The 26834-nt window shown below is 43.0% G+C and overlaps 1 protein-coding gene and 1 long non-coding RNA gene across 2 annotated transcripts in view; both read left to right on the top strand.

Annotated features, from left to right (window-relative positions):
* The first annotated feature begins 268 nt into the window (after positions 1 to 268).
* Positions 269 to 4914, top strand: LOC105921979. Its single transcript, XR_004931635.1, has 3 exons — positions 269 to 372; positions 3338 to 3463; positions 4875 to 4914. It is a non-coding gene; the product is annotated as an uncharacterized LOC105921979 (long non-coding RNA).
* Positions 4915 to 15959: 11045 nt separating this feature from the next.
* Positions 15960 to 26834, top strand: part of LOC118564224 (NACHT, LRR and PYD domains-containing protein 3-like) — a 42574-nt gene continuing 31699 nt past the window's right edge. The window contains exon 1 of the mRNA XM_036141638.1: positions 15960 to 16253. Within this exon, the coding sequence (XP_035997531.1) occupies positions 15960 to 16253 (294 nt within the window). The remainder of the gene's footprint in view (positions 16254 to 26834) is intronic.

Raw genomic sequence — 26834 nt, 5'->3', positions numbered from 1 at the left:
CTCAAATGGGTCTCAGGTTAATCAGATCAAATGTAGCAGAACCTCTGGAACCCATATGGGTCCCAGTTTTTACCCAGAGTTGTTCTTCATCAAACCTAAATAGACAATTAACACAGAGCCGTTATTTAACTTATAGACAATTACATCTGGGTCCATTTTTCAGTCCAGTTGCTGCCCATATGGGTCCATGAAGTAAATGTGGGCTGGTATGTCAACAGAACCTCACAGGATGTGTTTTGATCATAATGTTTCTGTCAGGATCCATCAGAGTCTCAGACCACAACCAGAACCCAGCTGTGTGTCCTTTAAGAGTGACAAGTCAAAGGGTCCTCCTCTTAACTTCAAATCTTCTGGACCTTCATCCTCAGAGAGGTGAGCTATATCTAACTGCTGGAACTGTGGAAACTGAGTCAGTCTGAAATGTTTTATTCCAACATGTGTTTAATGTGAGCTCAGCTCTTTTTCCCACATTTCTATGTTCATATGTGAAGCGGTGTGTGTTGGATGTTCTCCAGAACCACAGCAGTGAAAGTGGAAAGAATGGATGTTGTTGGAGGCGTCCTGGATGCTGCTACATCATGTTTAACAGCTCTGATCTGTTTGCTTTTGGGCCTCATTGATTAGTCGCCATCATTAAACACTTTTCTCTGGTTAAAGACAAAGATTTAGTTTGGACTGGAGCTCACTCTGGTTCTCTGTGGTTCTGTAGAATCTGGTCTTAATCCTGTTCACCAGTAAAAGTCCCTGAACCCAAAGCTGCTTCATTATGATGTACAAATATAATCAGAATTTTTTTCCCCATATTTACGTAACTAGCATTTAAATGATTGTTTATTGAGTTTGGAAAAATAATTAATTTCACTTGAAGATGAACCTTTCCCCAACACCTTTATTGTTGAACATCCTAAGGTTGTTAAAAATATTGATAGTCAAACGCTGTATGCGGATATAATACTAACTTGGCATGGTCTCTATGCTAATTATTTTAGCATATGAAGCAAACAAAGAAGGAAACCCAAAGATCGTGACAAGCCTCTGTGTAAACAGAGCTTTAAAGTGGTGCAATAAAGTCAAGCATCAAAGTTCCCGTTCATAATTAATTTAATACATTAAACATAGAAGTGATGTTAGTGTTAATGTTGTGTGATTAGCATGCTACTAGGCATGTGTTGTATTTGGTTTATTTATTTAGCATTTATTTCACACTTATTTAGTTAGCATCTGTGGTTCTGTTGAGAAACTAAGTTCCATGTCCAATTTGAAAAAGGTGAGTTTTTTTATGTTAATAACATATTTGATAAGCCTTTAATTATTTGTAGTTTTTTATCCCTGTGGTATCGAAAATGGTGTCATGCATCAGCAAAGTTGTAAACCGCCTGGACAACAGAGCTGTAAGCTAGCGCTAGCTGGTATTAGCTTCACAGACACTCCAATAACAGTTTCTGTCACGGTCTGGCTGCTTCTAGCTGCACCACTCAACACTCTGCTGCATGAATTAAACTTAAACAGCAAAACAACATACAAACATGTTTTTAGTCTTTGTCGTCTATAAGTTAATATTTCAAATAATTGTTAAGTACTCAAGGGGAGATGGGATGAAATCTGGAAGTGAAGCGCGAAAAAGGCCAATAATTTGGAAAATTGCATTTATGTGGAGCCAGCAAAAGACTTAAAAGCTGACAGGAAAGGCAGTGCAGCTTGTCTCATAACAAATAACCTATTTGGATTCCCTCCCTATCAACTCCTGGATTGTTATGGTGGAGAGTGCCCAGAAAAGCCCCCGGCTACCCCCCTTCCCTGCTGACACCTGAGGATGCTTCTCTGAACTGTGGGCCGGCTGATAACATCAAGGACAATGACCTCTGGAGAGTGTTCACGGAGAAAAACACTTTCGCCCATACACACACGCATAACTGATACTCATAAAACTGATGAATTACGCACACGCGACAGGTCTCAAATGTTTACCTTCTGCATATATGTTGTATTGTGTTATTTGTGCTTTTCGTGCTATGAGGTTTTTTTTGTGCCGGTTGTTTGTCTCTTTATTGGTGAGAGCATAAATAGGCAAACATCTGTCTCTTTTTTTTCTCTCTCCCCTCTTTCCCCCATGTTGTTGCTCTTTCTTCGAGAGTTTCAAGGGCAGCGCCTCGTGAACTCCGTGTAGGCGGGGTTCGGGGCTGTTTGGAGGAATGTGGCCTTGACAGCTGCGCTATTTAGCAGCGGCTGACTGGCTGCGATCCTTGGCAACGCAAGTCCTCAGTCAATCGTTCCCCCCAAAATGTTTGTTTGTTTAAGTGTATGTGATGGACGGTTGTACTGGAACTGACTTTTCGATTGCATTGCAAATTGTAATTGACAATAAAATTTGATTGATTGATTGATTGATTGATTGAAGTAGTACAGGAGCCGGATGGTTTTCACAAGCCTATAGCACCCTCTTGTGGCCATAGACGGTAATGTTTACTACTTGGTTCATGTTGGTCAATATGAAATACCATTTAAATTTGATATATAAGTCACACCTGAATATAAGTGGCAGGATCAGCCAAACTATGAAAAAAGTGTCACTTATAGTCCAAAAAATACGGTAAGCAATTTAATCTTCTTTAACATTTTGTATAAAAATATCTAAACTGGACATAAGCATGTCGCTTCATGCTTGCTCAGTATGAGGGATTGCTGCAAAGCCATCAACAATGCAGACGACTCTCCCTGTGGCTCTAAGCTTCTCCAGGAGTGAATGCTGCTTGTCGGGACTTTGATGCAATCAACTGGTTCCCTTATATAGGAAATTTTTGACCAATCTGTATAATCTGATTAAATTTGACTTTGTAAAGTGCCTCGAGATGACATGTTTCATGAATTGGCGCTATATAAATAAAATTGAATTGAATAAAGAAAGAAGGCGTGCTGACCAGGACAGCCCCACAGGGTCCACAGCCTTCAGCATCTCAGGATAAATTTCCTTCACTCCTGTTCCCATGACAACAGGGTGCTTTTTATCTCCTTCACCAACCTCAGAGAAATGGAAGACATGGTGACAATAGTTAAGAGATCCTTGGAGTGATTCTTCCACCACCTGATAAAATTCTAAGTCCAGGTCTGCAGTCCCCTGAACCAGACACAGCCAGGGATGGACCGTTCTGTCCCTTATAGACCCATCAGGTTGACAGAATTTCTTCAAGGTAAACTGAAGGCCCAAGAGTTAGAACCTGACATCCCTGCAGATGGTGGCCCACATGGAGCGGTTCTGTAGCTTTTTGGACATGGGTCAATCCAAGCGCAACTAGTTAAGTTTCAAAATGGGTTATAATAAGTTATCTTCTTCTGACAGGATTCCTAAGAGACTGACACGAACACATCAAGAGGAACCAGAACTCAGCTGTGTGTCCTTTAAGAGTGACAGGTCAAAGGGTCCTCCTCTTAACTTCAAATCTTCAGGACCTGCATCCTCAGAGAGGTGAGCTGTATCTAACTGCTGTAACTGTGGAAACTGAGTCAGTCTGAAATGTTTTTATTCCAACATGTGTTTAATGTGAGTTCAGCTCTTTTTCCCACATTTCTATGTTCATATGTGAAGCGGTGTGTGTTGGATGTTCTCCAGAACCACAGCAGTGAAAGTGGAAAGTATGGATGTTGTTGGAGGCGTCCTGGATGCTGCTACATCATGTTTAACAGCTCTGATCTGTTTGCTTTTGGGCCTCATTGATTAGTTGCCATCATTAAACACTTTTCTCTGGTTAAAGTCAAAGATTTAGTTTGGACTGGAGCTCACTCTGATTGGTTCTGTTCCATGTTAATGAGCTAACTGGACTGTTTAGTCCCTCTCCCATATTCATAGTGACTGAATCAAATCCAACATGGAACCAACTGGACTTTCTTTCTTTGTTCCTGAACCGTTTTGTCATCGTATCTGAAAGTCTTCCTCAGTTTTAGTGACTGAAGAGTTTCAGTTCTTCTCAGCTGGAGCTGGAACAATCACTCGGATCAGAACCAGAGACTTGGTGTTGTTCCCTCACAGGAGTTTAGAGCTGCAGCTGTTCTTCAGCTCTTAAATATCTCAATGGATTTATTACATTTCAGTTGAGCTTCAGACAAGTTAGCAGAACTGCAGCAACTCATTAAAATGTGTTCAGAAATGCTCTGGTCTAAAAGATTCTCAAGATTTTTCTTCAACAGCTTTATTGTTACTTTGAGAAAATAATAAAATCCTGATTTCACTGCCAGGAATCATGTTGTGATATTTTAGCCAATCACCAGCCCTAGTATGGACCGGTCTCCTCAGTCGGGGTCAGAGGTTCTGGAAATGACCCGTTACATTTCTTTAGGAGCCCAGAACAGAAACCCAGTTCCTCCCAGTGAACTCTCAGATGTTCCAGTTCTATTTGCAGACAGAGGTTTGATCCGTTATCTCCAGAAATCAGCTTCCCTGTTCTGATGAAAACACCTTCATGTCTTCATGTCTGGAGTGTTGATGCTGATCAGGAGGTTCTGCTGCTTCCTGGCTTCATGTCAGACTAACAGTGGATCACATTTCCACGACCTGCTGGATGTCCCACACACTGTCCTGAAGACCTGTGTGGACAGAACCTTCACCTCCACTGTCTCCAAGCTCTGAGTCACTGTCCCCACCAGCATCAGATCTGCTGACAGTGTGGACAGTTTGAAGTCCATGTTCAAGTCTCACTTTTTAAAACATCTACTGGGTGGTTCTGGTGGTTCTGGTCTTCATCCTTTTATTTCATTGTGTTCATTTGATGCTCAGTTTTTCTGTTTTAAGGACTTTTACTGTGAAGCTCTTGGTGATTTCATCTGTGAAAACTGCTGGATGAATATTTCCTTCCTTCCTGATTGTTCTGGTTCCTCCACAGAGTGGACCAGCAGAACTCAGAGGTTCCCAGAGGTCCGTCTGCCCAGCAGCATCAAACCCAGCTGGACTCCATATTTATGGTGTGTACATGTACAACAACTACTTTTCCATCGGTTCTGTTCAGTCGTCTCCATGCTGGACTTTGTGGACCAGTGGACCGTCAGTCTGTGCAACATGGTTCTGATGTTTGGTTCTGTTGTCACAGAGTTCAGCCCTTCCCCTCTAACAGTGGCGGTTCTAGACCAAATTTACCAGGGGGGCCAAGGTGGGGCCAGTGTTTTTTCACAGGGGCACAGAACAAAAAAATGAAACAACAAAATGGCAATATTTAACTGTGTAATAATATTAAGTGAGCCACTTGTGGTTTTGGAACTGCAGGTTTCGGAGCCCTGATCTAGCAGTTGAAAACTTTGCCCCCAGCTCAATACAGCTAAAGCTAAACGTGAAACTGTACAAGTAAAAAATAAAATTGGTCAAAGTAACCAATCAGTTATGGTTTCTTTGAAGTGTGTTTAATGTTATGTCTTTAGTACAGGGGCCATAACAGGGGCCAGGACCATTTCTACAGGGGCATGGGCCCCTGTTGGCCCCTGTCTAGAACCGCCCCTGCCCTCTAACTCCCTAACTATGAGAGGTTAACTCTATCCAGCTTTCCATCTAATGGGTCTGAGGTTCCTGATTCTGTCGGGTATTACCCGGTCCAGAGTTCTGAGAAAAAAGCCACCAGGATGATGTTTAAACTGGGTCAAGGCAACCTTTAAAAACCTCCTAATACTTCCAGAACCAAGACCAGAACTATTTTATCAAAGAACTCAATGATGAAAATGACTCTAATGACTGAATGTCCACAAGTTATTTAGAATTTTATATTATTCTATAATAAGCAATGCTTATCAGGGTAAAATAACAGCAGAAACAAAATAATAATCAAACTACAACAGAATTTATTTAACTAACTCTTCTTAGTTTGCTGATATTAATAAACTCTAAATCTAACTTTGATGAGCAGCAGATCTTTCTCCATCGTTTTTCCCAGTCCTCTTTCCTCTCATGGGGTCGGCTCCTAGAACAGGTGTGGAGAGGATCTTCAACAGGCAGGTGTGAACGCTCTTTTTCACACATGCTGGAATCTTCTCCTTTAAGACAGAACTCTTGGCTGAATGAAACTAGCCTTGATTAGCAGGACCAGAGCAGGACGTTAATCACTCTTGCATATAACCTGCAGCCTTTAATTACAGAGGCTGAATAACTTTGGGCAGAACACAAAGCTTATGGCCCACAGGCCCCTCAGTCCTGTCTTCTCCTGCTGTCTCCCAGCTGAAGGTCGTTCTCTGCTGCAGTTGAGATCAGACTTCAGAGCATCTGTTGTTCCTCTGCTCACTTCCTCACTGACCTTACTGCACAGCAAGATGAGTTGATTCTGGTCCTGATGCAGGGTTGTGTTGACAGCCTGAGGGATGAATTCTTTAGTCGATCAATGTCCTGATGTCCTCGGTGTAGATGATCAGGAATCTGCTGGGTCTTTGGTAATCTGACTCACAACCAAAATGAAAAGTTACTCCAATTTTTTTTAACCACACAGTCCCAAAATATCCAAAGAAAATGGTTAATCCAACTTAAATCCACTGCGTCACAAAGTATCCCAGGAAAAATTATATTCCAGTTTAGATCCACAGTGTTCAAAAATCACCCAAAAAATATTATGATTTAAATCCACAGGAGAAATGATCCTCGACTGCAGAAGCTGGCTCTTGGGACGTGGAATGTCACCTCTCTGGTGGGGAAGGAGCCTGAGCTTGTGCGCGAGGTTGAGAGGTTCCGACTAGAGATAGTCGGACTCACCTCGACGCACCGCTCTGGCTCCGGAACCAGTCTCCTTGAGAGGGGCTGGACATTCTTCCACTCTGGAGTTGCCCATGGTGAGAGGCGCCGAGCTGGGGTTGGCATACTTGTTGCCCCCCATCTCGGTGCCTGCACGTTGGGGTTTTCCCCGGTGAACGAGAGGGTGGCCTCCCTCCGCATTCGTGTGGGGGGACGGGTTCTGACTGTTGTTTGCGCTTATGCGCCAAACAGCAGTTCAGATTACCCACCCTTTTTGGAGTCCTTGGAAGGGGTACTGGAGAGTGCCCCTCCTGGGGACTCCCTCATTTTGCTGGGGGACTTCAACCCTCACGTGGGCAATGACAGTGGGACCTGGAGGGGCGTGGTTGGGAGGAATGGCCCACCTGATCTGAACTCGAGTGGTGTTTTGTTGTTGGACTTCTGTGCTCGTCATGGATTGTCCATCACAAACACCGTGTTCAAGCATAAGGGTGTCCATATGTGCTCCTGGCACCAGGACACCCTAGGTCGCAGTTCAATGATCGACTTTGTTGTCGTTTCATCTGATCTGCGGCCGTATGTCTTGGACACTCGGGTGAAGAGAGGGGCGGAGCTCTCCACCGACCACTACCTGGTGGTGAGTTGGCTCCGATGGCGGGGGAGTAAGCCGGTCCGACCGGGCAGGCCCAAACGCACTGTGAGGGTTTGCTGGGAACGTCTGGCAGAGTCCCCTGTGAGGCGGATCTTTAACTCCCACCTCCGGGAGAACTTTAAACACGTCCCGAGGGAGGCGGGGGACATTGAGTCTGAATGGACCATGTTCCACGCCTCTATTGTTGAGGCGGCTAGTCGGAGCTGTGGTCGCAAGGTTGTCGGTGCATGTCGCGGCGGCAACCCTCGAACCCGCTGGTGGACACCAGCGGTGAGGGAAGCCGTCAAGCTGAAGAAGGAGTCCTACCGGGCTTTTTTGGCCTGTGGTGCTCCGGAAGCAGCTGATGTGTACCGACGGTCGAAGCGGCAGGCGGCTCGGCCGGTCGCCGAGGCAAAAACTCGGGTATGGGAAGAGTTCGGAGAGGCCATGGAGAAAGACTTCCGTACGACTTCGAAGCGATTCTGGTCCACTATCCGGCGTCTCAGGAGGGGGAAGCAGTGCAGTACCAACACTGTTTACAGTGGGGGTGGTGTGCTGCTGACCTCGACTCGGGACGTCGTGCGTCGGTGGGCGGAATACTTCGAAGACCTCCTTAATCCCACCAGCACGTCTTCCATTGCAGAAGCAGAGCCTGGGGACTCTGGGTCGGGTTCTCCCATCTCTGGGGCTGAGGTTGCCGAGGTTGTTAAAAAGCTCCTCGGTGGCAAGGCCCCGGGGGTGGATGAGATTCGCCCTGAGTACCTTAAGGCTCTGGATGTTGTGGGGCTGTGTTGGTTAACGCGGCTCTGCAACATTGCGTGGACATCGGGGGCAGTTCCCCTGGATTGGCAGACTGGGGTGGTGGTCCCCCTATTTAAAAAGGGGGACCGGAGGGTGTGTTCCAACTACAGAGGAATCACACTCTTAAGCCTGCCTGGTAAGGTCTATTCAGGGGTTCTGGAAAGGAGGGTCCGTCGGATAGTCGAATCTCGGATTCAGGAGGAGCAGTGTGGTTTTCGTCCTGGCCGTGGAACACTGGACCAGCTCTATACCCTCAGCAGGATTCTTGAGGGGGCATGGGAGTTTGCCCAACCAGTCTACATGTGCTTTGTGGATCTGGAGAAGGCATTCGACCGTGTCCCCCGGGGGATCCTGTGGGGGGTACTCCGGGAGTATGGAGTACCGGACCCTTTAATAAGGGCTGTCAGGTCTCTGTACGACCGGTGTCAGAGTCTGGTCCGCATTGCCGGCACTCGTTTCCAGTGAGAGTTGGACTCCGCCAAGGTTGCCCTTTGTCACCGATTCTGTTCATAACTTTTATGGACAGAATTTCTAGGCGCAGCCAAGATGTTGAGGGGATCCGTTTTGGTGGCCTTAGGATTGCGTCTCTGCTATTCGCAGATGACGTGGTCCTATTGGCTTCATCAGGGCGTGATCTACAGCTCTCACTGGAGCGGTTCGCAGCCGAGTGCGAAGCGGCCGGGATGAAAATCAGTGCCTCCAAATCCGAGACCATGGTCTTGAACCGTGTAACATAACAATAACTTTAAAAACGTGATTCTTTGAATGTTCACTTGTGAAATCAATGACAGTGAAACTAACACAGAGTTAGTTAGCAGCTAACATTCAAAAGTTAAATAGCCTAGCCTTACGGACACTGAACGTTACACTGAACAGGAACATGCAATATATACTATGCAACATTTTTCAGTTAATTAATGTGTTCCATACCGTTTTGGATGATTAAATGAGTCATTTCAGGTTGAACTAAGGTTTTCTCGGCCGCCCTGGTGGTCTGTGGGGGAAATACCGCACTTGCAAGTGCAGGAGCCCTCGGCCCGCACCCACAGGCTCAGAAGTCGTGTGCATCGCGAGAGTCGGTCTTGCTTTACGGCGAGAACTACTACAAGCCCCCAGTGAAAGGCATGCTGGTTGCTAGATTTGTGCAGTTATTATGGCGGAACCAGCGAGAAAACAGCGAAAGCCCATGTTGGAGCAGGCAAGAAAGAGGAAAATGGCTCTGGACAGAGAGAGGAGTCGTACACGGGTGAACATCGGGCAAGCTTTTTCAGAATGGCGAGAGCTAAAAGAAAAAGAAGGCTGCAAGGCTGACGTGGACCTCGCGTTTCTGCTGATGCGATTGTAAGTAACATTGGAATGGTTTCCCTCACGCTACTGCCTTGCCGACATTCCAAAAAAAAAAAAAAAACGAACTCCATATGCGCGCTAAGCTTGTCTCCCCCCCGCTCCGCTCATCCGGTAAGCAAATTCCTAGGAGAAACACTGCATTGGAATGGTTTCTCTCTCTCTGTGTGTGCATGTTCATACTTTCAGTGTTAGTCATTGTTTGTACTGCCGTTTTTTCCACTTTTCGTTGCGTTCGCCTGACTGCTAAGCTCAAAACAACCGCGCCTGGCTTGATGGAGAAACCAGAACAGCTGAGCATCTTTATGACAGTGCACTTTTACTTTCGCCCTCTGGGGGGAGCCTCGCTGGAAAATCAACCCCGGTTGCATAGTATACCTTTAAACAGTGCCAAAATTCCCTAGAGGCCGAGAGTGGTATCACAGTGACTTGACTGCGAAGGTGCCACAGACACCATTTCATGCTTTATAGATAGTTAGATGTCATCACAGAAAGTATTTTACAGTATTTTGAAAATACAAAAATACACAACACTGAAGTATTTTCATACAAAATACAAAGGCTTTTTTCATCATCTCAATAAAATACAAATTACAAAATAGTATTTTGTATTTGAAATACGTATTTCAAATACTTGTATTAGAAATACTGACATCCTCCACCTTGTTAGGCCAGGAGCAGATGATCAGCTGCCCTTAGAGCATGGGTTAAAGCAAAAATATTCAGTTTGACTGAAATCTTTTTCGAGTCGGCCCATATATTCCCGGGACCGTGGAAATTATGCCACATTAGTTCGCTCACTTGCTTATTGTGCAAAGTCAACTTTAACCAAATCTGGTAGTTTTACAATATGCAATGACCATCCCTGTCTCTGTCCCACCTTTCAGCTTCAGAGCCTTGGTGTCATCCTCTCCGTCCTCTCCTTCACTTTCCACATCTACTGGTTAACTTGCATATTTGCAACATCAAGTTCTTCCTTCGCACTTTTGCCAAACTGGTCCACAGTCCACTTTACAGTTTCAGCTCCTGTCCCTCCCTGTTCTCCAGAAAACCTCCAAAAGCTACAACTAGTACCAAAGACAGCAGCTTGCATCATTATATCATCTACTTCACTCCTGTACATTACCTCCTCTGGCTCTCTGTCACATTCAGTATAAATTAATCCTATGATCATACAAAACCAATCACAACCTGGACAATTCAGGACACATAACCAACACTATGATGTCATACATTTTAGTTTAACACAGATCGCACATTACAATAATCAGTCTCTGCTTTGCCCGTTATTGCTCAACAAATGATTATCAAAGCTCATGAGTTTATAAAAAGGCATTATTTAGCTTTTTTGAAGTTTAATAAAACTGTTAAATCTTATCCCTGTGACTGGAGACCTGTCCAGGATGGACGAGACCCCACCCCCCACGACCCTGTGTGACGTCGAGCTGCGTTTCCCCATTAGATACGGCTTGACGTCACACCTGTAGGGAAAAGCCAGTATAGAAAATCAATAAAAGGTGGGATGTTGAATTTTTAAGAAGTTTAATAAAATTGCTCAAGGTCTATCAGAAAAAAACATAACTTGCTTTTAAATATGCATATTTTTAATTAGCAAAATGTTATTAATGTATTTCGTAAAGTTAAAAATTGTTGAAGGTAATCTTGGCTGCAGTACTGTCTGTCTGGCAGGTGTTTTGGGGTCGGAGTAAAATGAGTCATAAAAACTCTCTGAGAATCACCTCTGGTCTCACCCAGTTAGAACCCGCTCTCCAGTCCATGTTGTAGCTGCAGTTTATTTTTTTGATGTAGTTTCCTTAATAATCAAAATCTTTGTCATTTTATTAAAGGCATACTATGCAACATTTTTCAGTTAATTAATGTGTTCCATACCGTTTTGGATGATTAAATGAGTCATTTCAGGTCGAACTAAGGTTTTCTCGGCCGCCCTGGTGGTCTGTGGGGGAAATACCGTACTTGCAATTGCAGGAGCCCTCGGCCCGCATAGACATAATATAAGAGTAGACGCGTCATTGGGCGGGTCCTGCCTATGCTGCGATGCGTCAGAGTGTCCGCCATCTTAAATGTGGCAAATCTGCAGTTACTCAGTCACTTAAACAGTATCAGAGGGACTTTAATCTCTGACAAATATTTAAAATAATCTAACCTGGCCCTATTACCTCAGGAGTGAAATAATTCTGCAAACTGTGACTATTCTGGAAATGTTCCCCGTTAATTCTCATAATATGACGTTTTTCTCATAACATTATCGCTTTTTTTTTTTTTTTTTTTACTTTATTGACCTAGGACTTTTTTGTCATATTATTAATTTTACCTCTTTAATACTCCCCCAAAAAGTCTGTTCCTAAAGGTTCACATGTGACACAGTGTTTAGATTTAACAAATTTATCCTTATATTCATAACACATACACACACACACATATATATATATATATATATATATATATATATATATATATATATATATGTGTGTGTGTGTGTGTGTGTGTGTGTGTGTGTGTGTATTCTTCTCTGATTCACGTTCACAATAACAGAACTCAACTTTTTTCTGCCTATGCTGAAAAAATACAATATGGCGGTGACGTTGACGTGCGAACCTGCGCCCAATGACGCGTCTACGTATATGATGTCTGTGTCGGCCCGCTCAGAAATCTGGTGCATCGCGAGAGTCGGTCTTGCTTTACGGCGAGAACTGCTGCACGCCCCCGTATCCATGTGTTTATGCCTGTTTTTTCCCTGCCATTCACTATATGCACGCGTGAAAGCAACAACAAAGAACAGCGTGTTAACGTCAAATAAACATGCAAGCATATCGAGTTTTTTTAAATTACTATTATTATTTTCTTTTTTCTTTTTTTTTTTTTTGAATGTTGGCGAGGCGGTAGCTTGAGTTTGGCGGCCACCTCGCCAAGATAGCGCTGCGGGAAACTCTGATGTTCATACTTTCACTGTGTTAGTCATTGTTTGTACTGCCGTTTTTTTCAACTTTTCGTTGCGTTCGCCTGTCTGCTAAGCTCAAAACAACCGCGCCTGGCTTGATGGAGAAACCAGAACAGGGGTCCATTCTTCGTACGTTGCTTAAAACATCCGAGATCAAATCACGCATCCAAGATGATTTCATCCGGCTAATCATGATCCGGCTAATTGGGTTCTTCGAACACACCTGTTGTTTATGATTAGTATGGCTGGATTGAGTTATCTGAGATAACTGCGCGTTCATGCGTTTGTTTAAAAGGGGAAATGTATCGATAGTAGAAACGTTGATCAGCAACGCTGCTATTGGCTGTTCAGCATGGCCAAAGAGCACGCACAGTTTTTCTCCCAAGCAGAACAAAAGCTTTTAATGGAAGGTTATGCCGAATTTGAGTCATTAATTAAAACACCTCAAAGTCTGCTAAAGCCAGGAGAGAGGGCCGGCAAAAAGCAGCAGACAAATTATTACGTAAATACTGTCCATGGTAGATGTTTCTATCACTTTCTACAGTATGAATTTTTGCATTTTAATAATCTCATATTTACTTTGTTCTTTTATATCAGAGCCTCCACAGGACCCACTAGAACATGGGGACAAGTAAAAGTGAAATACAAGAATATTCTACAAAATGGTAGCCTTTAATTGTCATACTTTATTTTAAAAAGGCACTTGTTATGTCAAGAGATCTAAATTTCAGTGTCATTCCTTAGACATGGGAAGTAAAGGACATGTGCAAACTGGGAATTTTAACAAAAAAAATCTTTATCCATAAAAAATTAAAATTTTCCTTTTCCAAGTCATCCACAGTTTACACGGTAAAACTGTATTGCTCTGTGTCTAGATAATCCATCCATAGTTTTTTCTAATACAATATACGGCTCGACAGGAAGCAAGCTGTAGTATATAGGGGGGATCTATTTACTTTGGCGGTGTCATGATTTGTCTTTGGATGAACCCGGACACAGCACGCACACACAGAGCTAGTTCTTGAAGTGAGTTTTATTGTACAGATTGGATGGTTAATGACCAGAGGAACCAGAGTCTTTATGGACGGAGATGAAGGGTGCAGAAGCTGGCTGACAGGAGACTGACCAGGGAGGAACACCGGAGCTGAAGACTTGAGACCAGGGTGGAGCAATTGAGACCAGAATAACAGAACCGGGAGCTTGAGACCGTGGAACAGAACTTGAGCCCGAGGAACTGCTGGAGAACGTGAGACCGTGGAACAGTACTTGAGACCGAGGAACTGCTGGAGAACGTGAGACCGTGGAACAGTACTTGAGACCGAGGAACTGCTGGAGAACGTGAGACCGTGGAACTTAACTTGAGAACGAGGAACTGCTGGAGAACGTGAGACCGTGGAACTGAACTTGCTGGATCTTGAGAACGTGGAGTAGCTGGGGAAACTTGAGAACTTGAGCGGAGCAGAGCTGAGCAGAGACTTGGGAAATGACTTGAACAAAAACCAAGTTGAAGTAACGTCTTCAGGTTGACTGCAACAAAAACGGAGCTGACACTGGATACTAGCAGGAACTGAGCAGGAGTGAACACCACGGACCGGCGACGAGAACAGAATGAGGTGAGTTTAAAAAAGGGTGGAACCGGGTGAGAGCAGTTGAAGGTTGATTGCAGCCTGACAGGTGGATTTAATTATTCTGAGCAGGGAAGGGAGAGAGGCAGCGAGGCACAGACTGCAGCCTACAAGCTGCATCCTGACAGGCGGAAGCACTCCCCTAGCTACTGAGTTTGCCTATTGGTTGTTTGCCGGCGCATTGATATTGAACTGTGAACGCTACCAAAAAGCTAAGTAAAGTTCCGTTCTTTTTCACCTCGAGTTGAATCATTATTTGCTATACTATGTTGGAGTAAAGACACAACAAATTGGCGACGAGTAATCTGGACCCTAAACCACGGCACGAAAGGAGGGTTTAAACTGAAGGGAAGGAGAAAGGAAGGAACGAAAACCAAACTTGAAGGATCCGTGAGTAACAGTGCATTGCACACAGTGAAAGGATACGCGGATAACATCGGAATTGCATGTCCGAAATGGCTTACGTGGGAAAAGTAGAGGAGTTTGATAGCGCAAGTGAAGACTGGGAATCATACATAGAGCGAGTGGAGTTGTACTGCGACGCTAATGATGTTGATGACGAGAAAAGAAGTTCCGTCCTCCTCAGTTTAATGGGAGCCAAAACTTACAGTCTACTACGTAATCTCCTGAGCCCTGCTAAACCGTCAAGCAAGTCATATAAAGACATTGTGGACACGTTGCAGAAGCACTTAAATCCCGCACCACTAGTGATAGCAGAAAGATTCAGATTTCATAAGATAAATCAAACAAAGGATGAAAGCATATCTGAGTATATGGCCGAGCTGCGCAAGCTATCACAACATTGTGACTTTAAAGATGGACTTGGCGATGCCTTGAGAGATCGTTTAGTTTGTGGCATTCACTGTACAAGTACACAAAAAAGGCTACTGTCGGAAAAAGAGCTAGATTTGAAAAAAGCCCTCGAACTAGCCATCTCAATGGAAACAGCAGCGAAGGGTGCATCAGAGCTACAGAAGAAAACATTAGAAAACGAAATGCATCGCATGTCCTTAAATGGAAAAAAGCAAAAATGCTACAGGTGTGGTAAATCCTCACACAATGCAAACGAGTGTTGGTTCAAAGAAAAGACATGTAGGAAATGCCATAAACAAGGCCACATAGAAAGAGCATGCAGATCAGACCAAACTAATGCCCAAAAAGAAAAATCTGGGAAGAACAAAGGTTTTAAACCTAAAGCAAGGGACAAAGCAAACGAAATGCATAAAGTAACAGAACATTCAGACAACACAAACAGCAGTGAGGAAGATGACCTGTCATGCTTAGAGCTGCACGGCATAACTGAAGAAGACCGAAAAGTAATATGGGTCACAACAACAGTGTCTGGTGTAAAACTAAAAATGGAACTGGACACAGGTTCAGCCTTGTCTGTGATCTCTGAGGCTGACTATGACAGACTATTCTCCAGCTTACCACTAAAAAAGACATCAGTGATGTTAAAAACGTATAGAGGTGAAAAAGTGTCCCCAAAAGGGAAACTTAATGTGGATGTTGTCTACGGTGACCAATCACATAAGTTAGAGCTTTATGTACTGAAAACCTCAGGCCCAGCGCTACTAGGACGTGAATGGCTGAGAAAAATTCAGCTTGATTGGCATTCAATAAAAGCCCTGAATATCTCAACAGGCTTCAAGAGCGCCACCTACAGGCCGGAACAGATACGGTCACAGTTATTGGAGGCTAATGCAAAAATGTTTGAGAAAGGCGTTGGAAAACTGAAACACTTGAAAGCAAAAATCGAACTTGACAAAGATGCCAACCCAAGATTCCACAAAGCGTGCCCGGTGCCATATGCATTACGTCCCAAGATAGACGCCGAACTACAGAACCTGGAGGATTCTCTCAAAAGTTGACTGGAGTGACTGGGCTACACCCATTGTCCCCGTAATGAAGAAAGGCAAAAGTGAATTGCGAATATGTGGGGACTTCAAGGTGAGCATCAACCCGGTGCTGCGCACAGTGCAGTACCCCCTGCCACGAATTGAAGACATCTTCTCATCATTGGCTGGTGGGGAGAAGTTTTCGAAGATCGACTTATCACAGGCTTATCTCCAGATGGAAGTGGAGGAGTCAAGCAAAAGGTTCCTGGCCATCAACACACATAAGGGACTTTATCAATACAATCGTCTTGTGTTTGGTGTTGCTTCAGCACCAGCCATCTGGCAAAGAGCCATGGATCAGGTGCTCCAGGACATACCTAGAACTCAATGCTACCTGGATGATATTATCATAACAGGAAAAGATGATGATGATCACTTCCAGAACCTGAGCAAAGTACTCACTAGGCTGAATGAGTATGGCCTATAGGCAAAGAGAGAGAAGTGTGAGTTTCTCAAAACCGAAATCTCATACTGCGGTCATGTAATCGACAAGCATGGCCTGCATAAATCACAAGAGAAGATCGAGGCGGTGCTAAAAGCACCTAAACCTGAAAATGTGTCACAACACAGATCATATCTAGGTCTCGTCAACTATTACCACAAGTTCCTACCGAACCTTGCCTCGGAGCTGCATCCATTAAATGCACTACTACAGACAGGAGTGGAATGGCATTGGTCAGAAAAATGTGAAAAAGCAAAAAGACTGATGACATCTGACGAGCTTCTGACCCACTATGATCCCTCCAGACCCATCCGTCTATGACGCGTCCCCGTACGGCATTGGCGCAGTCTTGTCGTACACAATGGATAATGGACTTGAACGCCCAATTGCATTCGTTTCAAGGTCCCTCTCAAGTGCCGAACGCAATTATGCAAAGATAGACCGGGAGGCCCTTAGCCTAATATGGGGTATTAAAAAGTTCCACCTGTACCTCTATGGCCGAAAGTATACCTTAGTGACTGATCATCCGCCCCTAGTATCAATATTTAATCCAAGGCAAGGAGTCCCAGTAATGTCAGCCGCACGACTACAGCGATGGGCCCTGTTCTTAGGGGCACACTCGTATGACATTGAGTTCAAGGGGACTAGACAACACTGCAATGCTGATGGCTTGTCACGCCTCCCACTCTCATCACCTGTGGATGAACCATCACTAAAGGGTGACCCTGCAGAAATGTTCCACACAACACTGGTAGACCAGTTGCCAGTTACAAACGCCATGATACGAAAAGAAACGCGGAATGACCCAACACTTTCCAAGGTGTATGACATCACCTTACAAGGTTGGCCTGCCCATGGGAATCCATGTTTTCTGGAGTTTTCAGCAAGACGTGATCAGCTGTCAGTCTGCCTGGGAACCTTGATGTGTGGATCACGGGTGGTAGTACCTTCCAAGCTTCGCACCAGAGTGTTGGACAGTCTGCATGAGGGTCACGTGGGTACAGTGAAGATGAAAAGTCTGGCCCGTAGCTACGTATGGTGGCCTGGGATAGATAAACAAATTGAGGACATCACCAAAACCTGCCCAGGATGTCAGGTTATTCAAAATGTGCCGCCACAGGCTCCCCTACATCCATGGGAATGGCTGTCTGCACCCTGGCAGAGAGTGCACATTGATTTTGCTGGTCCATTCATGAACTCCATGTTTCTCATAGCTGTGGACGCACACTCAAAATGGCCTGAAGTAGTCCCAATGAAATCAACATCATCTGAAAAGACTATTTCTGTCCTGAGAACCATCTTCACCAGGAATGGCCTGCCTGAGCAAATTGTGAGTGACAACGGCCCACAGTATACTTCTGAAGAGTTTCAAGAGTTCATGAAAAAGAATGGTATCAAGCACTTCAAGTCAGCACCTCACCATCCAGCAACAAATGGCTTAGCAGAACGGTTCGTACAAACATTCAAAAAGTCCATAAAAGCAATGACCAAAGAAGACATCTCTCTTCAGCACAAAATCGACAACTTCCTCCTGGTGTACCGCAATTCTGTCCATGCAACAACGAATCAGACGGCTGCAATGCTGTTTATGAACAGACGGCTCAGATCTCGTATGGACCTTCTGAAGCCCAACCTGAGGAGAGACGTGCAGAACAAACAGTTCAGTAACTTTTCAGGTGAAACAGCAAGAAGCTTCGATGTGGGACAGCATATACTGGCTCGTGACTACCGAGGGGACAAGTGGACGCCTGGAAAGATAGTCACAAGGAGCGGCCCTCTGATGTACGAGGTGGACACGGGTGAACATACCTGGAGACGTCATGTGGATCAGCTGTTAAATGCCCAACCAAAGACACCGCAGCAACCAACATGTCCACCTTATCCTGGAACCAATTCTGATCACAGTACAGTGGCACCCACAGTTGCAGAAGAAGCGCCTCCTGTAGTGAGCACTCCGGAAGTTCCCAGGCGCAACCCTGAACGACTTAGGGCACCACCGAAAAGATTGGATTTATAAGTTCACTTATGGGACTTATAAATCCAATAGACAGGATCCTTTAGCTGCGCTAAAGGATCCTGTCTATTGCGCAATACGCAATTAATTCAAATAACTCTGCAAATTATTCTTGCACCTTCCGCAACAGGTTGCAGTCGTAAAAATGGACATGGCTACGGCAGACTTCGCTATCTCCTCCGCTTATACAGCCGTGATCTAATCTTGTTTACATGAAATAAGCCTGCTCTGGAGCAGGTCAACAATGAAATCCTGCTAACTGAGTTAGCGAAGTACGAAGAACGGACCCCAGCTGAGCATCTTTATGACAGTGCACTTTTACTTTCGCCCTCTGGGGGGAGCCTCGCTGGAAAATCAACCCCGGTTGCATAGTATACCTTTAAGAGTGTACCGGTGCGCAGCGGCTCATCAGATGGATGCTGTTGCCTATTGACTGACAGCCGCTCTGACTGCAGCTCTGCCTTCTTTGGTTCAGAAAAGCGCAGATGAAATTATTTATTTTATTACTTTTTCCAATGCGGACCCAGTCAAATGTGGGACATTGTTTCACATTCAGACCCTTCCTCAAAAAAAAAAAAAAAAAGAAAAGAAAAAAATCGTGTCAGCGACAGACACGCTTACCGATGGAAGTTGTTGTCAGATGGTCAATCCGCTCCACTTCCTGACTTGCTGGTTTGCATAAATCCAAAGAAAACCTTTGACCACCGCTACTGTCATTCATGCATCTGTGTCCAGTTTGAGATGCTGTTCCAAAAGTTGTTGCTGTTGTTGTTTTTCTTCTTCTTCTTCTTTTGTTATTTATTGGCGGATGGCAACCAACTCAAGGTGCATTTACCACCACCTACCAGACTGGAGTGTGGTCTTCAATGATCCCAGAGGGAAATTAATAATACATGCCTCAATGGTATGCTAGAATGCTCAAATTAACATCCATACAATTCAATTCAATTCAATTTTATTTATATAGCGCCAAATCATGAAACATGTCATCTCAAGGCACTTTACAAAGTCAAATTCAATCATATTATACAGATTGGGTCAGATTATACAGATTGGTCAAAAATGTCCTATATAAGGAAACCAGTTGATTGCATCAAAGTCCCGACAAGCAGCATTCACTCCTGGGGAAGCGTAGAGCCACAGGAAGAGTCATCTGCATTGTACATGGCTTTGCTGCAATCCCTCATACTGAGCAAGCATGAAGCGACAGTGGGAAGAAAAACCACCCATTAGCGGGAAGGAAAAACCTCCGGCAGAACCGGGCTCAGTATGAACGGTCATCTGCCTCGACCGACTGGGGTTACAGAAGACAGAACAGAGACACAACAAGAGAAACAAAAAAGCACAGAAGCACACATTGATCTAGTAATCTGTTCTACATTAGATGGTAGTAGCGGGTGAGCCGTCTTCTCTGGATGATGTCACAGTTAACAGAACGCCAGACCAGGTGTACCTACTATGAAGAGAAAAGAGAGAGAACAGAAAGTTAAAGCAGAAATGACAACACATAATGCATAATTGAAGAACAGTAGAACTCAATAGAGTGAGAAAATTAGATCCTGATATACTCCAGTAGCCTAAGCCTATAGCAGTAAAACTATAAAGGTAGCTGAGAGTAACATGAGCCACTAGTTATAATTTTTGTCAAAAAGAAAAGTTTTAAGCCTAGTCTTAAAAGTAGACAGGGTGTCTGCCTCACGGACCAAAACTGGGAGTTGGTTCCACAGGAGAGGAGCCTGATAGCTAAAGGATCTGCCTCCCATTCTACTTTTAGAGACTCTAGGAACCACCAGCAGACCTGCAGTCTGAGAGCGAAGTGCTCTGTTAGGAACATACGGGGTAATCAGAGCTCTGATATATGATGGAGCTTGATTATTAAGGGCTTTATACGTTAGAAGAAGAATTTTAAATTATATTCTTGATTTAACAGGAAGCCAATGAAGGGAAGCTAAAATTGGAGAAATATGATCCCTCTTGTTGATTTTCATCAGAACTCTTGCTGCAGCATTTTGGATCAGCTGAAGGCTTTGAACTGCATTTTGTGGACTTCCTGATAGTAAAGAATTACAATAGTCCAGCCTTGAAGTAACAAATGCATGGACCAGTTTTTCAGCATCACTCCTGGACAGAATGTTTCTAATTTTGGCGATATTCCGGAGGTGAAAAAAGGAAACTCTGGAAACCTGTTTAATATGGGATTTAAATGACATGTCTTGGTCAAAAATAACACCAAGATTTTTTACTTTATTACCAGAGGCCAGGTTAATGCCACCCAGATTAAGTGATTGGTTAAGAAGTTTATTTTTTGAGGACTCTGGCCCAAAGATTACAACTTCGGTCTTGTCAGAATTTAGATGCAGGAAATTTAAAGTCATCCAGCTTTTGATATCATCAAGACATGACTGCAGTCGAAGTAATTGATTGGATTCATCAGGATTTATGGATAAATATAGCTGAGTATCATCAGCATAACAGTGGAAATTAATCCCATGCTGTCTGATAATTTTACCTATCGGAAGCATATATATAGTAAAGAGAATTGGTCCAAGGACTGAACCCTGTGGTACTCCACAGGTGACCCTAGAGTTTGAGGAAGATTTATTATTAACATGAACAAATTGGAATCTGTCTGACAGATAAGATTTAAACCAGCCTAATGCTTTCCCCTTAATCCCTACAGTATGTTCAAGTCTTTGTAGGAGAATATTGTGATCAACTGTATCAAACGCAGCACTGAGATCTAACAGGACAAGTATAGACACAAGTCCATTATCTGAGGCCATGAGAATATCATTAGTGACCTTCACCAGAGCTGTTTCAGTGCTATGATGAGCTCTGAAGCCTGACTGAAACTCCTCAAGTAGGTCATTACTTTGTAAATGTTCACAAAGTTGATTAGCAACTACTTTCTCAAGAATTTTAGATAAGAAAAGAAGATTAGATATAGGTCTGTAATGTACTAACTCATCTTGATCAAGAGAAGGTTTCTTAAGTAAAGGTTTAATAACAGCTACTTTCAAAACCTGTGGTACATATCCATTTACTAAGGATAGATTAATCATGTCTAAAATAGTGCCACTGATCAAAGGGAATATGTCCTTAAACAACTTGGTTGGGATTGGGTCTAACATACAGGTAGAAGGTTTAGATGAAGCTAAAATTTTAGATAGCTCAGAAAGCTCTACTGCTTCTAAACAGTTCAAACACTGCGCAGATTCTAAAGATTCCTCCCATGCTGCCTCACTTACTGAGGACGAGGTAATCATGTTTGGGAGGATGCCAATTATTTTATTTTTAATGGCATCAATTTTATTTATGAAGAATCCCATAAAATCATTACTACTAAGAGCTAAGGGAATGGATGGATCAACAGAGCTGTGGCTCTGGGTAAGTTTGGCAACTGTACTAAAGAGAAATCTAGGATTATTTTTATTCTCTTCAATTAATGATGAAAAATATGCTGCTCTAACTCTGCGGAGGGTCTTGTTATACAACAATAGTCTGTCCCTCCAGATTAAGTAGGATTCCTCTTGGTGTGTAGAGCGCCATTTTCTCTCCAATTTCCTAACATTGTGCTTCAAGGAACGCAGCTCTGAATTAAACCAAGGAGCCAGCTTCCTGTGAATAATCACCTTCTTTTTCAAGGGAGCTACATTGTCTAATGCAGAACGCAATGACGAAGTCATACCGTTAACAAAGACATCTATTTGTGAATTGGAAGAAACAACAATGCTGCCATCTACAGGGCATTTCTACAATACGGAGGATATTAAAAAGGGGACAGACTCTTTAAGTTTTGATACAGCATTATCCGATAAAAATCTACTATAATGGAACCCTCTTTTGGGGGTGGAGAACTCAGTTAGATTAAACTCAAATGTTATTAAAAAATGATCAGACAGGACAGGGTTGTGAGAGAATACTGTTAATTCTTCACAATCAATGCCATATGTCAGAACAAGGTCTAAAGTATGGAGCCGAGAGTGCGTCGGTTCATGCACATTTTGAGCAAAACCAATTGAATCTAGGATAGTTTTAAAGGCTACACTAAGGTTATCACATTCAGTGTCAACATGGATGTTAAAATCACCCACTATAATAACCTTATCAGTATTTAACACCAAATCAGATAAGAAATCTGACAACTCATCCAAAAACTGAGTGTAAGGGCCTGGTGGACGATACAAAACAACAAACAGAAGAGAATTTAATGCTTTGCAGTTTGGATGAGGGAAACTGAGGGTTAAATGTTCAAAAGAACTGTAATTATTAGTTGGCCTGGGACTAATTAATAAATCAGACTGAAAGATAGTTGCCACTCCTCCTCCTCTTCCCACAGATCTGGGAATGTGGAAATTTGAATAACTGGAGGGGGTTGACTCATTTACACTAACGTAGTCCTCTTGTAGCCAGGTTTCTGTGAGACAAAACAAATCAATCTGATTATCAGAAATCAATTCATTAACTAACAAAGTCTTCGGAGGGAGAGACCTTATATTTAATAGACCACATTTAATTATTTTATTTTTTGGTTCAAAGTGATCCGTATGGATTTGTATTAGATTTTTATGATTTGTTCCTTTTAGATCAGTTTTTGATCTGTTAAGTTTTGGCCGTGGGAAAGACACCGTCTCAATAGGATAATGGGTGGGTAACAGTACAGAAGCTGCAGAGAGGTGTGTTAAACTACGGCTCTGCTTCCTGGTCTGGACCCTGGGTTGTCAGCATTTAGGAGAACTAATAAATCCGGCCAGATTCCTAGAAAGAAGAGCTGCACCCTCCAAAGTAGGATGGATGCCGTCTCTCCGGATCAGACCAGGTTTTCCCCAGAAAGTTCTCCAGTTATCAATGTAGCCCACGTCGTTTTCTGGACACCACCTAGACAACCAGCGGTTGAATGATGACATGCGGCTAAACATGTCATCACTGGTCAGATCAGGCAGGGGACCAGAGAAAATTACAGAGTCCGACATAGTTTTAGCAAACTCACAAACCGAAGCAACACCAACTTTGGTGACCTCTGATCGGCGTGACCGGGTGTCATTACCGCCAGCGTGAATAACAATCTTACTGTATTTACGCTTATCCTTAGCCAGTAGTTTTAGGTAGGATTCTATGTCGCCTGTTCTGGCCCCTGGTAGGCATTTAACTATGGTCCCTGGTTTCTTTAGTGCCACATTTCTCATTATGGAGCTGCCAATAATTAAGGTCGGCTCCTCGGCGAGACTGTCGCTCAGAGGGGAAAATTTATTAGAAACGCAGATGGGTTGGTGGTGGTCTGGGGTCTGTAATCTAGAGCTATGCTTCCTACGAACTGTCACCCAGCCAGCCTGGTTACCAGGCTGCTCGGGTGCTACTGCTTTAGGTTCGCTACGTGAAGTTACTCTATGCGGCTCCGCGCTAGCAAAAGAGCGGCTATCAGCTGGTTTTTCAACAGCACGGAGCCGGGTCTCCAATTCTGACACCCTCGCCTCCAAAGCTACAAAAACACTACATTTATTACATGTACCATCATCACTAAAGGAGGCAGAGGAATAACTGAACATCTGACACAGAGAGCAGCAGATAGGAGACTTAGTCAGAGACGGAGAAGCCATTATGAGGCTAAGGCTTGGCTAGCGCTAGGCTAACGCTAGGCTAAAGCTAGGCTAGCGCCCTATTATCACGCCAAAGAACAAACCGTGTGAAACACGAGGAGTTCCCAAGCGTGATGAGCAGCCACAGACAATGTTTTAAAAGTGCTTATGTTTGGAAACAGATGTTACAGCAAAGAGGTTTAAAGATAAAAAGCGAGAGAGCCTGGAGCAAAGCTCCGTCGTTCACACAGCAACAACAGGAAGTGACACAATACGCCTTACCGCAAACAGGAAGTCCGCGAGCCCATACACATATGTGTGTAAGGTAGTGAGGTCAAGGGTCAGCAAGGTGAACCGAAGAAAGAGCCTTAGTCAACAATTCCAGCTTCTGATGACTTTTTATTTTCAACAAGATTGAGAACACTCCACACACATACACACTCTAAATACGATTAAATAACCCAGTGTTTTTTTTTAAATCTAATTAATTGAATTCTAACAAAATTTGATTTATTACCTAAAAGATTTATCATCGAAAATCCTATTTCCTTTCTATTTAGTACCGACCTTAAGTGCTGACGTTCCTCTGAATACTTATTACATTCAAATAATACATGTTCCACTGTTTTCATATGATTACAGTAATTACAAGTGCCTGTTTCATGTTTCCCTATTCTGAAAAGATCTATTAAGTCCAGTGTGACTAATTCTTAATCGAGACATGACATCTTTAGATCCATCTGTATATATAATTATACTATTTTTAAATCTTGCAAAATAATTATTAACTATAACCCATTCTGGAGTCTTTCCCTTTTTAAGAAGTTTCCCCAACTGTAGATCAACTTCTGGTGTGATAAATAGCCATGGTTGAATTGGTGACTGTGGAACTGTAAGACTGTACTTGAACTGAGTCAACCCCAAATTGTGAGCTTTGATGTCCCCAATCAACCCAAAGCTGTTACAATTAGATTTATGGTGCTCCCAACAGTCCTGTAGCACCGTCTTAGTTGGATGATCATTATTATGTCCCTGTAGATTTAGTTCCAAAAGTTAGAATGATTGAGCACCAACAAAGCTCAGTTTGGCAGATGTCCGCTTTGCAAAGACCCGCCCTACTCTCTTTCTGATTGGCTAATGTTACGGCTCTGTCAAGTTTCGCTGGTTGAGAGCAACTTCAGTTTAAAACCTTGAATAAAAAGTGTAGACGGAACAATTTGCGCTCATTTTCCAAATGACGGAAATTTGTCGCAGCGACGGAGAACTTTAACCCCTGCCTTAGAGACCCGATAATATGGTTGAATAAAGTCTGAGAGAAAGGCTGTTTAAGCACCGAACAACAAATTTACAAGAATTTTAAAATCAGTTGTGTAGAAGAGCAGCCAGGACATGGTGATGTGTTCACGCCTGTGAGATCGTGTTAAAAGACGTGTTGCTGCACTTTGCTCAAGCTAAAGGTGGCTGAGAGCAGCCTGTCTGACACCAAAGTACTGAGCATTACAATAGTCAGGATATGAGGAAATAAAAGCAGGAATGACTCTTTCAAGATCCTTTCTAGAAAGAACGTCTTTTCCAACTTGTGTGAGTTGAAAATAGCTAGATTTTAAAACTTAACTTATTTGAGGGTCAAATTTCAAAATCTCACATAAGGAGACAAGGAGCTAAGACTCAAACCAGGAGCATCACAAGAGCAGATTATTTTGTGGAAAAGTATGAGCTCAGTTTGCTTTTCATTAAAACTTAGAACATTTTAATGAACAGTTTTATCCTCTTTATTAGCAGCCAGGATAGCACCTCCACCTCCTCTAACTCCTTAAAGTTTACCAGAGAGCTGCATTCAGCTTTTCTATCCTTCATTACTTCTGAAATGTTTTTAATTTAGGACAATACTGCAGTCTTTTCTTATTTTAACAGCATTCACAGTATTATGGAATTATTCAAGGAAAATTTGATTATAACATATTCTGCTCTAAAATAGGCAGATTTTTCCTGCCTTGTATTTGTTACAGATTTTTTTAAAATTCATATTCAAAGAAAACTAACTGATGTGCAGCTTTCTGCTGCAAAGGATGCTGAATTCCTCTGAAGCTGTTCTTCTGCTCCATCATCAAATTCCTCCATCCAGCCGGCAACTTTGACGACTGCTTACTTTGATTGTTCAGGAGTTTAATTGTTACTGTTTGGGTTAGCTGCACACTTCAAAGGCATCTTTCCATCATTTTAACCTTGAATGTCTCATCTCATAAATCATATTCTTTATTGAATTTATTTTTAACAATATTCAGACAGTTAAACATAAGTTGCTTCAAATTGCACTCTTCTTATCTTTACATTTATGTAACATTGTCTTCTATGTGACTCACTGCCTCTTACAGCACATTTCTTTATGATATAAAATGTGAAAATTGCTTTATTGTTCCACAATGGGGAAATTCTGGCGAGGCAGTGGCAAAGACACAAAGTTACACATAGTTTATAGTAATGAAAAAACAAACTAATCTTGACAAAGTATATCCAGTAGTGGCCACTGCTTTCTTTTTCATTAAAAACATCACTGGGACAAAATGTCTAAATATTCTAAACTCATTTAAATCCTCTAAGGCTAAAGATCCCTTTGGAATGGATATCAGTATGTTCAAAGACCTGGTTCAGTTCTTGCCAGTTTTATTTCCTCTCTTCCACCCTTCCCAGATGCTTGGAAATCTGCTTTAGTTACTCCAGTATTCAAATCTGGTGATTTAACATCTTTAAACAATTATTGACCAATAAGGATTCTTCCCACTTTTTCACAAATTAAAGAAAATGGGTCCCTGGACAAATTGTCCATCATTTAGATAACAGCTCCTTGCT

The sequence above is a fragment of the Fundulus heteroclitus genome, chromosome 9, assembly GCF_011125445.2.
Source record: "Fundulus heteroclitus isolate FHET01 chromosome 9, MU-UCD_Fhet_4.1, whole genome shotgun sequence".
NCBI lineage: Eukaryota > Metazoa > Chordata > Actinopteri > Cyprinodontiformes > Fundulidae > Fundulus > Fundulus heteroclitus.
This window is presented reverse-complemented; position numbering and strand designations above follow the sequence as displayed.